Source organism: Linepithema humile, chromosome 5 (genome assembly GCF_040581485.1).
Source record: "Linepithema humile isolate Giens D197 chromosome 5, Lhum_UNIL_v1.0, whole genome shotgun sequence".
Lineage (NCBI taxonomy): Eukaryota > Metazoa > Arthropoda > Insecta > Hymenoptera > Formicidae > Linepithema > Linepithema humile.
In genome coordinates, this window is record NC_090132.1 from 23379693 (window position 1) to 23397701 (window position 18009).

At 36.4% G+C, this 18009-nt stretch overlaps 3 protein-coding genes and 1 long non-coding RNA gene across 7 annotated transcripts in view; 2 read left to right on the forward strand and 2 right to left on the reverse strand.

Annotated features, from left to right (window-relative positions):
• LOC105670299 (uncharacterized) overlaps positions 1–1012 on the reverse strand; it is an 18332-nt gene extending 17320 nt beyond the window's left edge. For both annotated transcript variants that reach the window (XM_067354901.1, XM_067354900.1), the window contains exons 1-2: positions 874–1012; positions 112–212 (exon numbers count right to left, since the gene is read on the reverse strand). The gene's annotated coding sequence lies outside the window, so the exon portion shown is untranslated. The remainder of the gene's footprint in view (positions 1–111; positions 213–873) is intronic.
• Positions 912–11489, forward strand: LOC105670316 (uncharacterized). The gene is made up of 8 exons (XM_067356170.1): positions 912–2659; positions 5401–5530; positions 8534–8596; positions 9604–9760; positions 9834–9994; positions 10065–10673; positions 10769–11031; positions 11159–11489. The coding sequence occupies exons 1-8, from the start codon at positions 912–914 to the stop codon at positions 11271–11273; spliced, it is 3246 nt and encodes a 1081-aa protein (XP_067212271.1). The 3' UTR covers positions 11274–11489.
• Positions 11422–17623, reverse strand: LOC105670315 (probable phosphorylase b kinase regulatory subunit beta). Of its 3 annotated transcripts, XM_012363778.2 has the most exons (18): positions 17293–17608; positions 16739–17201; positions 16226–16582; positions 15967–16164; positions 15709–15847; positions 15308–15582; positions 15014–15028; positions 14406–14636; positions 14116–14303; positions 13931–14046; positions 13535–13677; positions 13330–13462; positions 13101–13243; positions 12824–13026; positions 12605–12742; positions 12275–12515; positions 11803–11910; positions 11422–11733 (listed from the first exon to the last, which is right to left on the reverse strand). In XM_012363778.2, exons 1-18 carry the CDS (start codon positions 17328–17330, stop codon positions 11554–11556), a joined length of 3309 nt encoding a protein of 1102 aa, XP_012219201.1. In that variant the 5' UTR covers positions 17331–17608; the 3' UTR covers positions 11422–11553. The 3 variants fall into 3 exon arrangements, with proteins under 3 accessions (XP_012219201.1, XP_012219202.1, XP_067210969.1); XM_012363779.2 differs by lacking the exon at positions 15014–15028; XM_067354868.1 differs by lacking the exons at positions 11422–11733; positions 11803–11910; positions 12275–12515; ... (5 more) ...; positions 13931–14046; positions 14116–14303 and having other exon boundaries at positions 14425–14593; positions 17293–17623.
• Positions 14809–15357, forward strand: LOC136999915 (uncharacterized). Its single transcript, XR_010890195.1, has 2 exons — positions 14809–15129; positions 15242–15357. It is a non-coding gene; the product is annotated as an uncharacterized lncRNA (long non-coding RNA).
• Positions 17624–18009: the final 386 nt, after the last annotated feature.

Consider the following 18009-nt stretch of genomic DNA (forward strand, 5'->3'; position numbering starts at 1 on the left):
ACAAACACTCTAGATTTTTACCTTAAACTCTAATTCCTTGGAAAAAATACCGGGGTAAAATACTTGGCGTTATCACATTTCAACGCAATGCTTAATTTCATGTATACTTACATATTTGTGATTAAGCGCAGAATATCTTTGTTCTCTTAATTGCGATGAATCTCACAATGAGCGATGTACATCCTTGTTTTTTTTAATTGTTTGTTTTATATCTGTGAATTATAAAACAAAAATATGAAATAAACATTGTAAAACTAGTATTTTTTAATTTTCCGCTTTACAATGTGCGGTTTGTATATTCTTGAGAATTCTAAATATATTAAATTGTATTTAACGAATTATATTTAACGAACACGGCAAATCGTACGTACGTATGTACGGGTGCAATCATGCATTTTTCTCTTCATATTTACAATCTTATCTCTTAAAGATAATATAATTTAAAAGTATTCCGATATCACGTCTTGTAATTATTATTAAAATTTTTATGATTTCGTGCTTAGATATGACGTTATAACACAGTTAATCGTAAATTGTAACTGCGTTACATAGCGTTACATGTATCGAATTAACTTGCAACATGAAGACACGACTTATCCAAGAACATTTGGATAATTTATCTTGCGGAATTTACGATCTTGCGAAACCAAAAGTATGCAGTTGCAACAATTCACGCAAGTGACCGAATACTTATGTAACCGAAACACTACAGAAATTGCGCACTTTGCTCTCGATTGTGGCTTACCGTACATTTGTACGAACTTGTTTCATGCAAATGCGATAAATCAAATCACCCGTAATATAATCTCATGTCGTTAAATACACACATTATTACACACGTTACGAAATATTCACCTAAACGATTTGACTAACCGTTCCAATGTTTTCGTTCCAGTCTCTCGTCATCTTCGATGTTGGGTTACTACCAGACAGAATCAATGCCGAATCCAGCGATGTCGATGTCGATGTCGATGCCGATACCCGGCGGTATGGCCACCAGTCCGGAAACGATGAATCCGGTGAAGAGCCTGGTGTGCAGTCCGGATCTCACGATATTCGCCGCGCCGAGGTGCAGCAGCGCGGAGACCGCGGAGGCCGTGGATCCTGCTAGCCCGACGATAGCGGTAGCGGGGAAGTATCAGTGTATGGTTTGTCAGAAGAGCTTCGCGCAGAAGAGCATGTTCCAGAGTCATCTGAGGTCACACGGTAAGGAGGGCGGAGATCCCTACAGCTGCAACATCTGCGGCAAGACGTTCGCCGTGCCGGCGCGGCTGACGCGTCACTTTCGCACCCACACCGGCGAGAAGCCGTATGAGTGCGAGTACTGCAGCAAGTCGTTTTCGGTGAAGGAGAACCTCAGCGTGCATCGGCGCATCCACACGAAGGAACGGCCGTACAAATGCAACATTTGCGGACGCGCGTTTGAGCACAGCGGCAAACTACATCGTCACATGCGTATCCACACCGGCGAACGGCCGCACAAGTGCACCGTGTGCGCCAAGACGTTCATACAGAGCGGCCAGCTGGTGATACACATGCGTACGCATACCGGCGAAAAACCGTACGTGTGCAAGTCGTGCAAGAAGGGCTTTACCTGTTCGAAGCAACTGAAGGTGCACACGCGCACCCACACCGGCGAGAAACCGTACACCTGCGACATTTGCCGCAAGGCGTTCGGCTACAACCATGTCCTCAAACTGCACCAGGTATCACACTACGGCGAAAAGGTGTACAAGTGCACGATCTGCAACGAGACCTTCGGCTCCAAGAAGACGATGGAGCTGCACATCAAGAAGCATCCGGAATCGCCGGCGTCCGTCACAACCGCCATCACCGACAACAGTATCTCCTCACCCGCGACGATCGGCTTGCCGATTGAGCCGGATATCGAGATCTCCCAGGCCGGCGACGGAGGCGGCGGAGGAAGAAGTGACGGCGGCACCGGTCTTGGTCCAACCGTTGTACCGATGAGTCCGAGTCTACCCGGTATCGTTGCGGATAATAAGGAAGATTTGAAGACTGAAGAGGCCTATCCGGATTCGACGACGAGCCCTTACGCCGTTCAGCGCGACTTTGCGTACTACCTGTATTCCAACACTCGGGAGCAGCAGCAATATCCACAACCGATGGTTGCACCGCCGTTGAACCCGACGGAACCAATGCTGACTGATATCGACGAGAAGCGCTTCCAGGCGAGCGTAGTGGTGACGACGCCACTGGAACCGGCGGGCCATCGCATGTTCTTCTATCCCGAGTCGGCGTATAGCAGCTTAGGCCTGTCCGCTGGTGGCGGCGTAGACCTTGACGCCACCGACTGCTCGCCTCTGTTACATCTGCCGGGTAACGATGCGCGTCGCAAGGTCGAGGCCGCCTTGAAGGCTGTTGAAGAGGAGCGTCAGAGGCAAGAATACGGCGGGATCGTCAAAGTCGACCAAGATCCTTTACTCACACCGCCGAACAGTAATCCCGAGAGCCCGGTGTCATCACCGGAGCTAGCGCTGGACCTGGCGATTCCACCGCGGGAGACGCTCATTCTGCCGCCCAGGAAACGCAGCAAGATGATCCTTCAGTCCATGGAGAGCGAATACAGGAGCAGGAATGGCCTAATGGCGGCCTCGCAGAGGCAGAGCTCTGTCATTCAGTTCGCACGAACCTCATAGTGAACACTCTGAAGCCTATGAAGCTTTGAAGACCACGTGATTTCAGGAACTGAACGAAAGTTTCTCCCGAAGCTAGTGACGTCAAAGTTGAGAGCTGTAAGAAATTATTCTTCGGTTAGCAAGTTTGTAAAAAAAAAAATTCGGGAAACTTAGAAACTTACACGAATCCCGCTGGTCTTCCGACGATTTCAGTGATAATCGCAAAGCGCGCAAACAACAGACGAATAATTGAAACTGCAATTCCGGGAGGCACGATGGCTTCTTGTTATTTCCGAGATCGGACAGTAAAAAGGTGCCCAAACGTGCCTCTTCAGCGAATCTTGAATGTAACGCGAGTGTATTGCAGCTCGTTGGCCGTCTTATCTTTCCATTCATAATCTGCAAAAAAAAAAAAACTGCTCACGCTGAGTCAGTTGAAGTTGAAGCCGCTTTCGTTACTTAATAATAATTAATAATAATTAATAATAATTAATAATAATTAACGCAGTCGGTGAATTGCGTGTATTTTCCTAATAGCTTACGAGCGACAACACTCGCGCCTACTTCTCAATCTTGTTCGATAGTCTCTCAGCTTTTAAGACTTTAATAATACATGCAGGTCGGATGCATGTCGGATGCATAGTAAGAGGTAAAGAGATATTCTTCGATGGCACAGATCGCATTGTGCTCGATGAAGTAGTTGCGCGAACATGATACGCGCACGCAAATCGCTCGACAACAAAGGAACGTAATTCCGCAAAATCAAATTATTTAAAAAAATTGAGATAATTTTTTTTTTAAGTGGAAATTATTTACAAATGCAAAGCTTTTCCTATAAAAGTCGAAACATAATTTACGGCTACACCAAATATATTTTTTTTAAAAGTTTATTAAATTTTATGTATAATTTTAATTCGTATGTTATATTTATATATTATATTTATATGTTATATCTATGTGTTATATCTATTTCATTTGTGTTGTTTTTATATTTTAAGAGGGCGACATATTTTCTTGTAATTCTACGTTCTTTTAACATCGAGCGATTCGTATGCAGCGTCCGAACGCCACAGGTGTCTGACTCACGATTTTTAATGTTCTTAATGTTTTTTAACGTAATTTAAATACGGAAAAACCTGTGGCAGCGAGACGGACCGTTAAAATATCAGTTAGATATCTATGGCACGTAGCTACTGTAAACTTATTTTATACGGCAGCTATTGCCAGCAATATAGCGGTCAGTATATCCAACGTACAAACTGATTAAGGGTATATTTTCATCGGCCAACTCTTGAAATAACTGTCGCTAGCCACACAACTGCCGAATGTTGCGATCAATAATGGACTTTTACGCAATTATCGACCAATATAATATAGAAGGGAGTTGGCCGTTTAAATGTACAACGTTGAGCAGTGAATGTAAGGCGCGGTTATTGTAACTCGGACGTTCGTGCGTATTACCTCATCGCCACACGCGAGCGATGGCCCGTGCGCCACGCCTGTTTTTTTCGAATAATTTATCTACCCACTTTTGGGTCTAACTTTCGACGTATCGTATATGTGTCCTGTGTAATAGTCTAACACGTGCCGATTGACTCGCCCTTCGCAGTGTTAAATGCACTCGCGAAGGTCGGATACCTAATCTCTTGCCAGCCTTAACAAGACTGACGTCAGTCTACCTCGTTAACGTCACAATCCGGCTGAACGGGGAGCCGCCAATGTTTGTCGATCGTCGTCGTCGTCGATTGAACACGTCGAACGATAAAGGCAAACAACAAATTTACGGATAGGTCAAACGTGCAATTTCATTTTTAGCATATAATTTATTTCGGGCAGATTGTTCTATGCTTGAAACTTTGAGCAATTGGGAATACATTTACATCCAAGATTTTAAATTACTAAACGTATAAAAAATTACTTTTAAATTCCTCTATTTTTGATACTCGAGAATTTTATTCTTTCAAATTTTTTCAACTTTTAACTTTTTTTCGAAAGGCTAGTTTTTGCTACGAGTAGAAATAAATTGCTCGGCGACAATTGTTGATCAATTTGTATTTTAATGTATAAAAAAAAAAATTACCGTTCGCTCGACGACGACACCACCGGAATCTCTCATGTATCAAACGTTCGGACCGGATGGACGAATTTTATCCGTCGACGACTCATCAGGAAATTTAGATAAACTCTCAAGGACTCGCGGCCAGTCTCGCTAACGTCAGCCAAATATAACTACAGTCCAATTCACTCTTTCTGCTGCCTTCCAATCTTAATTCTAAAAAAAAAAAAAAAAAAAAACGCTCAGTTATAAGCTAAGATCAATATTAATCGACTCTGGTGAAACTGGCTGTGTGTCTTTGGGAAATTTTTGAATTTTGCTCCCGAAAAACCACAATCATGCGCTTTTGATTGTATTATTGTATATTTATATGTAGGTATATATAGACAGTTTGTGAAATGTACGGAACAATGACGACAAATCGGGTTGACGAGAAGGCAAGGAAGGAAAATTCGGTTCTTGATGGTATCGTCGAAATCGTTTATCGCTTTTGTGAGGATTTGAAATCTGTCGTTATTTAATGCGTGGAAATTAGTATGTAATGTATTAATCGGCGTAGCCAGACGATACCGCTGCGGAATTATAAGAAAAAAAGGACAACAATCTACGAGAGAAAGAATGACAATGAGGAAGAAGATGGAGATGGAAAATGAGGAGAAAACGTGCACCAAACAATTTAATATCTCTGTGATAAGAACTCCATAGTACCAGAGTATTGAGCGGAGCCGAGCCCACTGCCAGTACAAGCGTATATGTGCACATGCATGCTAGTGCGATGCAAGACACAATGACACACTATCACGGCGACAACAATACAACAGCACGATGGAATTCCGTTTGGCAAAAAGATCTTGCAAAGATTTGGCAAAATCAACTTTCGCAAATTTTTTCGTTTTGTAAAACTCGAAATTAAGTCCACATAATTCTGCAGAACATTTTGCAAACTTTGCAGAATACTAGAGATTCAAAATCCTAAACATAAATCTCAGATTTTAAATTCTAAATTCTAGATGCATAATTCTTATATTTTGTAGAGATCATAAATCGTGAAACTCCTTGATTATTTGATTGATTCTTGAAAGCTCCATTTAAATGTATTTATATCAGCCTGGCAAACTGAGTTCCATCGCAAATAACATTGATAATAATAAGAACATACGCCCGCTCGCGACGCCTGGCTACCGTAACATGCGTGTACATATATGCGTTCACCTAAATTTATAACAATATAAAACGAGTAGTGTAACTTATACCGTGTATACATTACATTGCCGTGAAAACGCACCGCGCGGCCCACTTTCGTTACTCTCGATGCTTTTAGCGTTGATAACAGTGCAATCGTAATTTTAAGGTTGATTGGTCTCGGACCATATCCTGCGAATACGTAACTCTTCCATGGAGTACTTTTTGGAAACAATGTTTCGAAGTAACATAATATGATGCCGCGGCATCAAATTCTGAAGCTGGAATTCGGAAGACAACCAAGGAGGAGTTAAGGAGAGAGCTTGTTGATTGATTACGTATGAATTAACTTTGAAAGTTTCAAAATTTTAACGTTGAGATAGACCTGGATTACTCCCTGGTGACAATTGTTATGGCGAACGTGGGCCGAGCGGTGTAACGCGAGTCGATAATTAATTATTAAGTATTACATTAATGACGAAAGAAAGAGTAGCGTAATGACGTCACTATTGCTAGCATATAATGCTTATTATTATTATTATTATTGTCAATATTATTATTATATTATTATTATTATTATTATTATTATTATTATTATTATTATATTATTAATTATTATATATGTATTATATATATTGTAAAGCCGTGCATGCCGGTGAAACAAAAGCTACTTTGTTTCAGCTGGCGTGTGGAACTGATTATATGTAAAAATATCATTTTTGTAAAAACGAAACACCATTTCGCTACGCATTTTTTCATTTTATTGCGTTCATTGTTAGGATCATCATCTGAATATCCTTTTTCGCGAAATCGAAAGAGAGCAACCTATTTCGAAGTACAAGCGGGGGCCCCTTCTTAATTTTAGAGCGTTGTGAAAGTTGTATAAAAATTTATTATTGTTTTTGTATTTATAAAATTTAATATAAATGAATAAAACAAACTGAGTTTCCAAATGTTTTCTTAGTATACTTAGTGTCTTTCCTTAACGATTCTAATTTATACATCTTCTATTTTTACACAAATGCATGTTCTTTACGTTGCTTTGTTGGAATTAATTATTTTCGAATTTACTTAACTTTTTTTCCTCTTTTTTTCTGTCAAAAATATTGTTACTGTGTTTTATTAATTAATTTTTCAAAATGTAAAATATAAATAAAAAAAACGCATATATTGCGTTCATTTATATTCTACTATTTATAATTATGAATGCATTTAAAAGTTCAAAGAGTTCAAACATTTAAGATTCCAAAGAATCTCAGTATAAATTTAGTTACATTTCAAAAATTAACATTTTTATATAATTGTATAAAAGTATCATTAATAATTTCATAAAGATGAAAAATATATAATAGCGTCTACCAAATTAAATTTGGCAAAACGATTAAAAACGATAAGATTAAAGTGCGATAAAATATGATAATTGTTATAGAATTTATTCTTCTACAAATAATTTCTGCATTGTGTGAGTTAAACAGTTCATGCAAATAAATCATAATATAATAAAGAAGTCTTAGACAATATAATATTTTCCATGAGTACTTACGCGCTCCAATCTGCTTGTGCATAGGGCAAATGCAGCCCTATGCAACGTGCATTGCAGTGTGCATTGCAGGCATCGAGCTCACTTGTTTTCGCTCCCAGAGATTTCGCGCATTGCATGTGCCGCAGGGTGAGTTAGTAATAAAAGTGCTAAAAAATGTTGAAAAGTTTGAGCATTTCAGACAGAGTTTAAATTTTGATATCAAATGTAAAATAATTTGAACTTTTTGTGGTAAAAATATGTTTGATCAGTTCGAACTGTTTGGTTCAACTTTAAATTAAAAAATTAAAAAATTGTTATTATATTTTTATTATAATTTGAATATTTTAAGTATTTTAACATGACTTTTTTCGTATGCATTATACTGCACAATGATGCAAAATGCCATGTAATCATTACAAGGATAAACAATTAATTTCTTACAAATAACAATTTATAAACAAATGATAAATTGCTTACTTTAAAAATATTCCATCAAAACACTACTTTCTGGACCTTCCCCTCCTCTCAATGGTTTATCAATGCTTTCACTGAACCTTACATTGTATACTCATAAATCATGAAAACTCATAAACCTGCTCATAAACCTCAGTAGTCGTAAAGTAGCAGTGAAATACTTTAATGCGCAACTCGGTGAGAGTTATTTGAACGCTATCACCTTGCTACTAGTCAAGTAGAATAGAGGGAGCGGGAAATCATTCTACATTATGTTTTTATACCTCAAATCGCGATCGCGATAAATATTAGACTGTCGAAAATATTATTTCCGATAAACAATTACTAATTCGCAATTTGTGCAGTTAATTACTTCTTAAACGCATTTAAAAATATATATTTTACTTTTTATACTTGAAAAACACGAAAGCTTTTCCAACACTACAAAAGTACTTCAAGTTTAGCATAATTGCGATATGTAGCACATGTAATTTTTTATTTTCCACTTGCTTGTCTACTTTAGACACTGAGTGTCGAATGGAATAACTCCGTGCAATTTCAGATTTTTGTTGAGAGTTTTTTCTATGTCAAGACCGACAAAGTTTGTTGTTACTATCAATAGTGTCATACAAAATACCATGCAATTATATTTTTGTGAGTGAATGAGCTACGAAAAAACAGCCATTGATGGACCATCGAGAGAAGGAAATCCAGGAAGCATCAGGCATCAGCAAAGCAACTAGGGTGAGTAATTTATTATTTGTTACTTTTGTAATATTCTTGTAGTGAGCATAAAAAATTTGATTACTTGATATTGTAAGAACTGATAATGTACTTGATATTGTATATTAGATAGATATATTAGATAAATATTAAACAGAAAACAATATATCATAATCCTTTTGAATAAATGTATAGATTATTTTGCCTATACTTACTGAAACTGCTGAATTCAAATTCTGGATTGCCGCTCAATTCTAATGGCTCAATTCTAACCCGCTTCAATTAGCGGCTCGGCCGGCAAGAATTGATGAAACCAGACGAAGCGCCATTAATTATGACAATGATAAATGCGTTCCAGCAATCGCCTGCTACTTTAATCGACAATCCTGACAAAAATTCATTCATTATGTACTTTTAATATAGATAAATATGCAATTGTAAAACATTCTTACCTTTCTTCCCAACTGACGCAACGCAAAATGGACGAACCGAAGTGAAGTGCGCTTAATGTCACTTCGATTCAACAGTTGAATTTCAACTGTTAAATATATCGATATCTTCGATCAATAATGCATATCGCATTTTAGTTCCTCTACTTTTACGTTGCATTCATCCATAATGTACAATATTTCCACAATTAATTTTATCTCATTTTACTTGTATTGTTTTGTATTTTATTTATTTAAAATTTTATATTAATTTGTAGAGTCACAGACATGTACCAAAGAGTAGAGCGTTTACCAGCAGTGCAGAAAAATGAACGTGGATATGTAATTTCAACTCTGAAATAAATGCAGATGGCGCTACCAAACAAAGCTGCTAAACGTATTACAAAATGACAGAAACGATCTCTCTAAAGATCTTCTCTGATGAAATGGTCAAAATAAATCAAGATGGTGGTATATGTGTTTTTAACGAAATAACCTGAAAAGTCAAGGTTTTAAAGATCTTTTATCATAAATTGGAGTTATTATAAACGCACAAAAATAAGGTTTACTTATAGATAGATTTATAGATAGATCTAAAAAATGGAAGCAGAGATGGATTGGATGTATAAGGGAAACCAAATGGTGAACAGAGAGGAATATCTCTTGGGAAGGCCAGTTGACAAGGCTTTTGAACAAATGCAGCAAGCAGAAAAGGACACAGAAATGAATAAAGCACCAAAAAATCATGTCGAATATGGTACAGTTATTTTTATAAATATTGTAATAAAAATAAAAATTTTTATAATGTTATAATTTTCATTATTTATTAGAGTGTATTCCACCTTCACTACGGTTTTTCTCCGGTAACGAGCAAGTAGATTTGGTTAGAAAAATGCAAGAGGATCCTTTGTATGCCATCAAAAAGAAAGAAATAGAAACCAGGAATCAACTCTTAAAAAATCCAATCAAATTGAAACAACTCAGAGAGTTGGTAAGTAGATGTAATATATTTATTTCTGTTTTGTGCTGAATGCTTACTGACACATATGTATAATTTACAGTTGGAACAACAATCATCCAAAAGTAAAAGCGAGAAGAAAAAGAAAAAATCGAAACAAAAGGACAGCAGTGAGGATGAGGCTAATTTAGATATACTGCTCGCCTCTAAGTATAAACAATTAAAGGACAACATTAGTGAAAAGGACATGCTGAAATCGATAATGAAGATGAAGCATAAGCAAAGAAAAAAATCAAAGAAGCATAACAAGGATTCCGAAAGTGAATCTGATAGCAGAAATCATAAGAAAAAGAGCAGTAAACGGCGAAAAAAGCAAAACAAACATTTGAGTGACAGTGACAGTGATAGTAGTGATAGCAGTAGTAGCAGTAGTAGCAGTAGTAGCAGCAGTGAAAGTGATACCCAACATCAGAAGAGAGATAAGAAAAAAGAAAGCGACAAGAGAGTAGATGATAGCAAAAAACAAATTAGGAAAAGAAAATTTAGCAGAGACAGAAATTCAGAATATGAAAGGAATAAAAGATATAGGGAAGATTTTAATACAAACTATGCACGGCAACGATATAAGGAAAACGATAAGAAAAGAGATGGCTCAAGAAATAGGTATAATAATAAAAAAAGATACTCTGTGGAGAAACAAAATGATACAAAAGTAAGTGACAAACATATAATTTTTATGTAAGGTTTATATCTCTTTTTTCTGTTGACTTTCTATTATACATTATATTACATTATTTTATTTTTCAGATATTCAATAACAGCCGAACATTTGCTACAAAATCCACTTTTGATACTGGTCACTCAAAGTTCAAGGAGGACAGAAGAGAAGAAAAGTATAGATCGAAGGCAAGATCGAGTCTTACCGAAGAGCAGAGAGAACAACGGCGACAAGAAATGATGGCGAATGCAGTATGGCGTGACAAAGAAAGAGAGAGAAATGTAAAACAGTACCGCGAAGAAGAAAAGAAGGAAGTGCAAACCGATAAATCTTATAGCAAAGATTTTATCAGGTATATCATCAGATATATTTCGTCCATCGTATTTCTTCATGAAATTAATACGATATATGATTACATAAAAAAATAAGTTTGAACATTGTTGCATATGAATTTGACTAATATTTGACGTTTATTGTAGGAAACAATTAGTCGTCGCGACGGAAATGGGCACTGTGGCATCTAGAATCAAATCCAATATTAACAACATACAACGTTCCGGCCGTGCGATGGATACGAATTTCGCCAAGAGATGATTTTTACTCTAATCACGTATACTTATGTATGTATAATTGTGGGATACTGAAGTTTTTTTATATGGAAATTATGTGTATATGATTTTTATAAATGTAATCTCAACTACTGTGTATTATTTGAGGGACTTTGCATTGAATCTTCACTGACTTACCACATCGCCGCTGTACTTTATGTAAATGTAATAATAATACATATATACATAGCGAGATATATTACATGCGCCTACATAAATTCTCTAACACAAAATATTTTTTAGATTTAGTTTCAATAGCAAGTATGTTAAGTAATTTTACACATTTCTGGATGTGATTCAATGACATCAATCGAGTCCACGATGGTCGTCACGCAGCCGCCGGTAAGGACGTTATTGACTACGGCTCTAGCGAGGTATCCAGTGGTCACCGAATAATGCGCCGAGAAAAACAACGATTTGTCATCAACATTCGATAAATTGTGATCCTGAAAAAAGCATAATTTTCAGAAGCATGAGCATAAACGTCCACAACATTATGCATAGACATATATTACCTTGCAGTACATGATAAAACCATCTTCCACGAGTTCATTGAGATCCAGCTTCTTCTGGAAAGTTAATTCTGGATTTCGGAGCAGGATAGTCGACACGATACTCAAAAGCTGCAATGAGTGAAATAAGTCCTTTAAACATTACTCTATATTTGTTTCATTATTTGTATTTATCTGCTTTTAATTGCTCTTGTTATTTTTGAATATACATATTAATGACGGCAACATTTTTTTTTATTCTCAAATGTTGTTTTAATTCTTTGTGCAAGCATGTATTCTCTATAATATTAACAAACAAGTTTATACATACACATATTTAATGATTGACCTGTTTATCTTAATTGCATTTTCTTGTCATACTTAATTCCTATATTTACAGGCGAATAAATAGGTAAAAAAACGAGGAAAAAAAAAATAGAGAAAGAAGGGAAAGTGGAAAAAGCGAAATAATCTAACATTTTTTTAAATTGTTTACCTCGATTACGACTTGACGATATTCCGGCAACTGTATATGATGCAGCAAGGATTCCACGAGTAACGCAAACGTGAGCTCAGAACGAGTCATGCTGGATACGGTGGTGTGCTGAGGCAAGTCTCGTCCGTTTACTACGATACCGCCGGGACAGCGTACCAAGACATCCCATACTTGATTGTAGAAGTGTGTTGGCACTCTACACAAACAGCCCTCGATTTTGCGACGGCCGATCACCGTAAGACTATCGATGATATTGCAAATATTAATCAATGAACACTGAATACCTTTCGTATTTATAATTTGTAAATGTAACTTTGTCAATTGACATACTTCTCTGTATTAGCCCATTCTTTGACAGTCAACACTTTGATAAGAAATTGCCGGACTTCGTAAGGACTGTAATTCTCGATCGGCTTGGCATTCTTTACAAACATTTGCAAATAGAGCTTCATCGCCTCCAAGACCCACCTAGATATGCGAATAACAATTAAATAATTTCGCATAATAGCGATTAGAAGATACTAATATTGTCGAGAAGTGACACGCTACCCTATACGTATTTTTAGTATGCCTTTGAACATCTCCGGATTGGTGCCGATGAGTCTGCCGCAGTAGAGCAGGATCTCTTGCTGCAACACAGCCTGCACCGCGTTGTGCGGTTGTATCGTGGAATACATCACCGACTGTATCTCCGCTGGCGTCATCGGTTTATCGAACACCGTTTCCTCCTGTCCGATCACTCCCACCGCGATCTAATATTGTAAACAATAAGTTAACCGCTAACAAATCGAATTGAAAAAAATATTTATCCATATGCTATCAATACCTGTTTTCCTTTGACTAGCACACCCGTGATAAAAGGACTGATGCTATCCACCGTGTGATTCAGCAAACTGCTGCAATAACGTACGGCCATCCAAAATCTTAAGCATCCAGCTTGTTGATATAACGATCTCAGATTATCGCGGACTGAAAAGCATGGTAAAAACGCACGATTAGAAATTCTTGAACGAGAGATGAAATTTACGAATGAGAAAGCAGAAAGGTATAAATACCCGTGAGTCCATTGACTTCATAATTAATTCCTTGTCGTTCTATCAAGATACCGTACAACTGGCACTTAGCGTACAAGCCGATGCTATTGCGAAGTTCGTTTAATATATTGCCCAGAGGTTCGTTCATCATATACTGAAAAATAAATTGTTAGTTATATTTTCATACAATTAAGAATTTAGTTGTAGCTTTGATATGATTTCGTACAGAATAATCCTTGACGTCTTCGGTATAAGCGATAGCTCTGGGGACATCAGTGAGGCTCTGATATCCGATATAATCATGCTGCAGTTGTTTAAATTGCGTCAGATCCAGATCTGTGTCCAAAGTGTTTATGAAGTCCAAGTGTTCTGTATATAATTAATATATATTGCTTAATCATGACTTTACTGTCGATCATATACAATGCACAAAAAAAATAACCCTCTTAGTGCCTCTCTTTACTCTCTTGACTTATTGTCAAATTATATTAGAAAATATTAATTGCATTATTATTAGAGAATATTAATTGTAATTTAAAAGACTACGTTACATATAAAATTTGTCTAACACTAAGATCGGATTCATTTTTTTACAAGAATTAAACTTGCGAATGTATATTACCAATGCAAGAGGACGAAATCAGATTTTGCAGCCGTCCAATGCGTACTTTCGTCTTGTCGCAGTAGCCTTTCTTCAACATCGCAAAGAGATCTAACATCTTTTTAAATTGCGGATCTCTAAACAAATTTTTACAAAGATAAGCATACATAATGAGCGTGACGTATTAGCGAATATATTAAAATTACCGCATATGTTCTTCCCGTATCAAAAGACACACAGTGGGTCGACCGGAGAGACGCCAGTACTTGCCAACAAACTGCAGTTCGGTCTTGATATCGTCAATTAATAAAGCCATGTCTCTATACAAATAGAACTCAGACACTTCGAAGATCAAAGGGTAACAAAGCACTGTCATGCCACAAACTCTATACATCTGCAAAAAAATTCATCTGTTCAACATTACTTTATATATGACATTAAATTAATATATAATCGTTTATAAAAGTATTTTGTTAACGAATTTCATCATACGTACTTTGCTTGTACCGAGAGAACCTATAGGTCGTGCGGGTCGCCCTTGAAGATTCAGCTTCTTATTCACTCCCAGCTTTTGGTAAACTTTTACTAACTGAGTAGACGACAGTATCTGAACGGGTTCGACTTCATGTGGCGTCTGCGTTTGAATGCCATACGTGGCCATCATGGCTTGCAATCGCATAGATTCTGCGATCAGAACTATTTGTACTACTAGATCGGTGTGAGTACCCTGGCATACAAAAATACAGCGGTGCTTATAATCGTGCAACGTCAATAAAAATATGTATTTTTGGAATTTCATATGATAATAAAAATTCTAATTATTTACAATTTCAGCCGTCAAATATGCAATGTTCAACTTTATGCAAATTTGCGATAGGTTTGAGAAATACGAAGCTAAAAATTACAAATGAGGAAAATGTAAAATACTTTTACAGTGATTGCATGCTCTTTCTATAAAAATATAATATCAAGGAATATAAAATTTTTGGGATAACAGTTTTATCCCTTGAGAAAAAGGAAGAGAAAAAGCAAGAAAATAGTGCAGAGCAAGAAAATATGCAGTACTATATACTACACAGCAGGCGTATACTTTTAATTACTTACAATGCTGGGTTTTGCCTGTGTGAAATATAATATAAAAAAATTATTAATCTTGAAACATGAGTTATATAGCAAAATTATTTATCATTTAATATCTTTAAACATCTCTCAAAATCACTGTAAGTTGATATTGACATACGTATCATTTAATTTAAATGCATAATGTAACATAATGCGTTTTATTTAATTTCAAAACAAGGACATGGAAAATTGGATTTCTATTATTTTCAGATTTTGTGAATATATTAAATATTTATCTGAAATAAAAAAAATACGTAGATATAATTCTTCTTTTACCTGGAAAGCGGAATATCTTCCCGCTCGCCTCGGACGATTGTACGATGGCAGATATCGACGGATCGGATCTAATTCATTGATATGCAGAAGACCGGCGGTAAGCAGCTGCGCGATTACAAACATGGCTTGATTCCACAAGTACATCGGTGCATCATAATCCGCAGATCTGGCGCCTCTCCCTTCGTCGCTGGGTAGTCGATAAACGGTGCATGGATCGTTTCTTTCAGCTTCCAAATGTTCCACAGGTACGTAATAGTACATAGGAATCACCGGATCTGCCAAAATGTATCTTGTTGCAAAAATTATGCGATTTGTAATTATATAATCAAATGTAATTTACAGATTTATCGCAGAGTATTATTTGGACAAAACTAAAGGTAAAATATTTTATTTGTCAGTACCTCCATTCAAATCTTTATACACTCTTGCTTTCAATAGATTCTGATATTCTTCCACCTGCTCAGGGCAACTTTTGAATACACCATCTATTATCATGAAAATGTAAAACAGCGGCCATTCGCTTTCGATATTGTCAAAATCCTGCGTATAAAAAAAAAAAGAAATGTCAGATTAAAAATGAAAAATTCTCACGAATCAATTTTATATTAAATAAAGTTGATCACAATAATACCATGCATAATAATGAGGTAACTTGAAACCTTAATTTCTCCGGATTTATAATACCGCCGATGTTTGTCCTCTAGCACTGTTTTATAACCGTCTCTTCCGAATCGTTTAAAACCATAATTGCCTTTCAATCTACGCACTATGTTCGCCTTCGTCTCGTTGTACAGCACTTCTTCGTGAGTCGCAAAGGCGGGAAAGGACACTGTCGGTAGCAGGGCTGCGTCTACGCTCTAGAAATCACGTGTTTCTTGTAAAAATTCACCCGAGGATCATGCAATTGGAATCGCTTACTTTTGAACTAGATTCTCGCGGTAGCATCGTCTCAAAAATGCTACGATTGCGATTATGAGCATCGATATCGACGTATATCACAGACCAGGATGCGCCTGTCTCTCCAAACAAATTACAACCATTGATCGCCTCCAATGCGCTCTTGGCAATCCCAATGGAGCTGGCATGAATCTCAGGCGTTCCATCATTATATCGACTTCCACGCTCCCACATGCCGTAATCCGGTGTACGGTAAGCTCTTTCGACGTAATATACTAGATTTTGTACAAAGGCCACTTCATCTTGTGTATATATAATTTGTAATCCAGAAGAAATCATTTGTACCAAGAATATCAGGTAAAGAGATACGACATCAATCTACATTGGATGGAATAAGAAATAATTAAGTATTTATTCTTATAAATATATTTTATAAGAGTAATTATATCATATATTTATATCGTTAATATATATTCCTTGTATTCAAAACTATTGTTATATCTCACAGAGATTATAAACATGTTGGATACTTACTTGTAAGTGATGGTAATCAGCATCTCTGTAGATTTCATCTCCAGTATCTAAGTGAAATTTGCAGTGTAACGCAAAACGATCACACTGATTTTTCTTAAAGAGCTCCACCCTGTTAGACTGTTTTATCCAACATTCTAAAATACCCCGCATACATTTTATTGCCGACTGTCCCAATTCATACGATTTTCCACGATCATCATCAATACGTCTATAAGCTTGATATAGGCTCCATATTGCTGCAGCACAGTATATACTTTCGCGTACGCTGCCGACCTTTTGATCGGACGAAATCTGTGGAAACAGACCTGTTATGCAACTCTGATAACGCAATAATTGTCTTTTAACAATCCCATAGTATATATCCAGTTGTCTGACAGTGTCCTCGTAGTTGGATATCTTAAGAAACATATCGGCATCTATATCTATTACACTGCCCTGCCGCATATTTCTAATCTGCGAGATTCTACAGTGAAAAAAATTAATAATTTTCATTAAAAATTATTTTCTACTCATTTGTACTCATTGTACTTCTTGCAATATGATAAATTACAGACCTTTTCGCGCTCGGTGGTGTTGACAATAAAGTAGCCATCTTAATCAAAATATGTGAGCTATTTTTGAGTCAATAATACAGAGCTATGTACTACTTACAATAATATATACACTCTATACTGTAATATTTAATATGTAAAATAATTAAACTATTATATTTTACATTTCATATTCATATAAACAATCAATAAACGATTCATTTCTCTTGTCAAATTTAATGCGATCTTAATGAATTCTCTTGATTAAAAAATACAAAAAGGTCAAATAAACACAAAAATCAGCTGAGATCAACTCAGCTGATTAAATCAGAATCCTACTGCCTGGACCAGCCATAGATAAAAGCAATTATTTAGAAAGAAAACTACAATCTGACAGAAAATAGATCGTAATAGAGGCCTCTGTCGTAGTTGAAATAAACTAGAGATTGTAGTTGTTTCTAGGAGCTTTATAACAAATTATTGCATTTTTGGACAAAAACAAAGTATCAACTAGGTATCAAGTCTAAATATTTGTACGTACATTGTGGTTCAAATTGTTGACATTATTAAGGCCGGTATCAAATTACGCATTTTTTATTTTTCGTTTTCATGTTCATAAAATACTACTACTTTTAAAGCAAATACATAAGAGCAAAATATGACTACAATTGCACGCAACTAGTTGCCGGATCTTGTGCAATCACTCCTATCAAAATTGCTTCTGAATTGATTCTAGCTTAA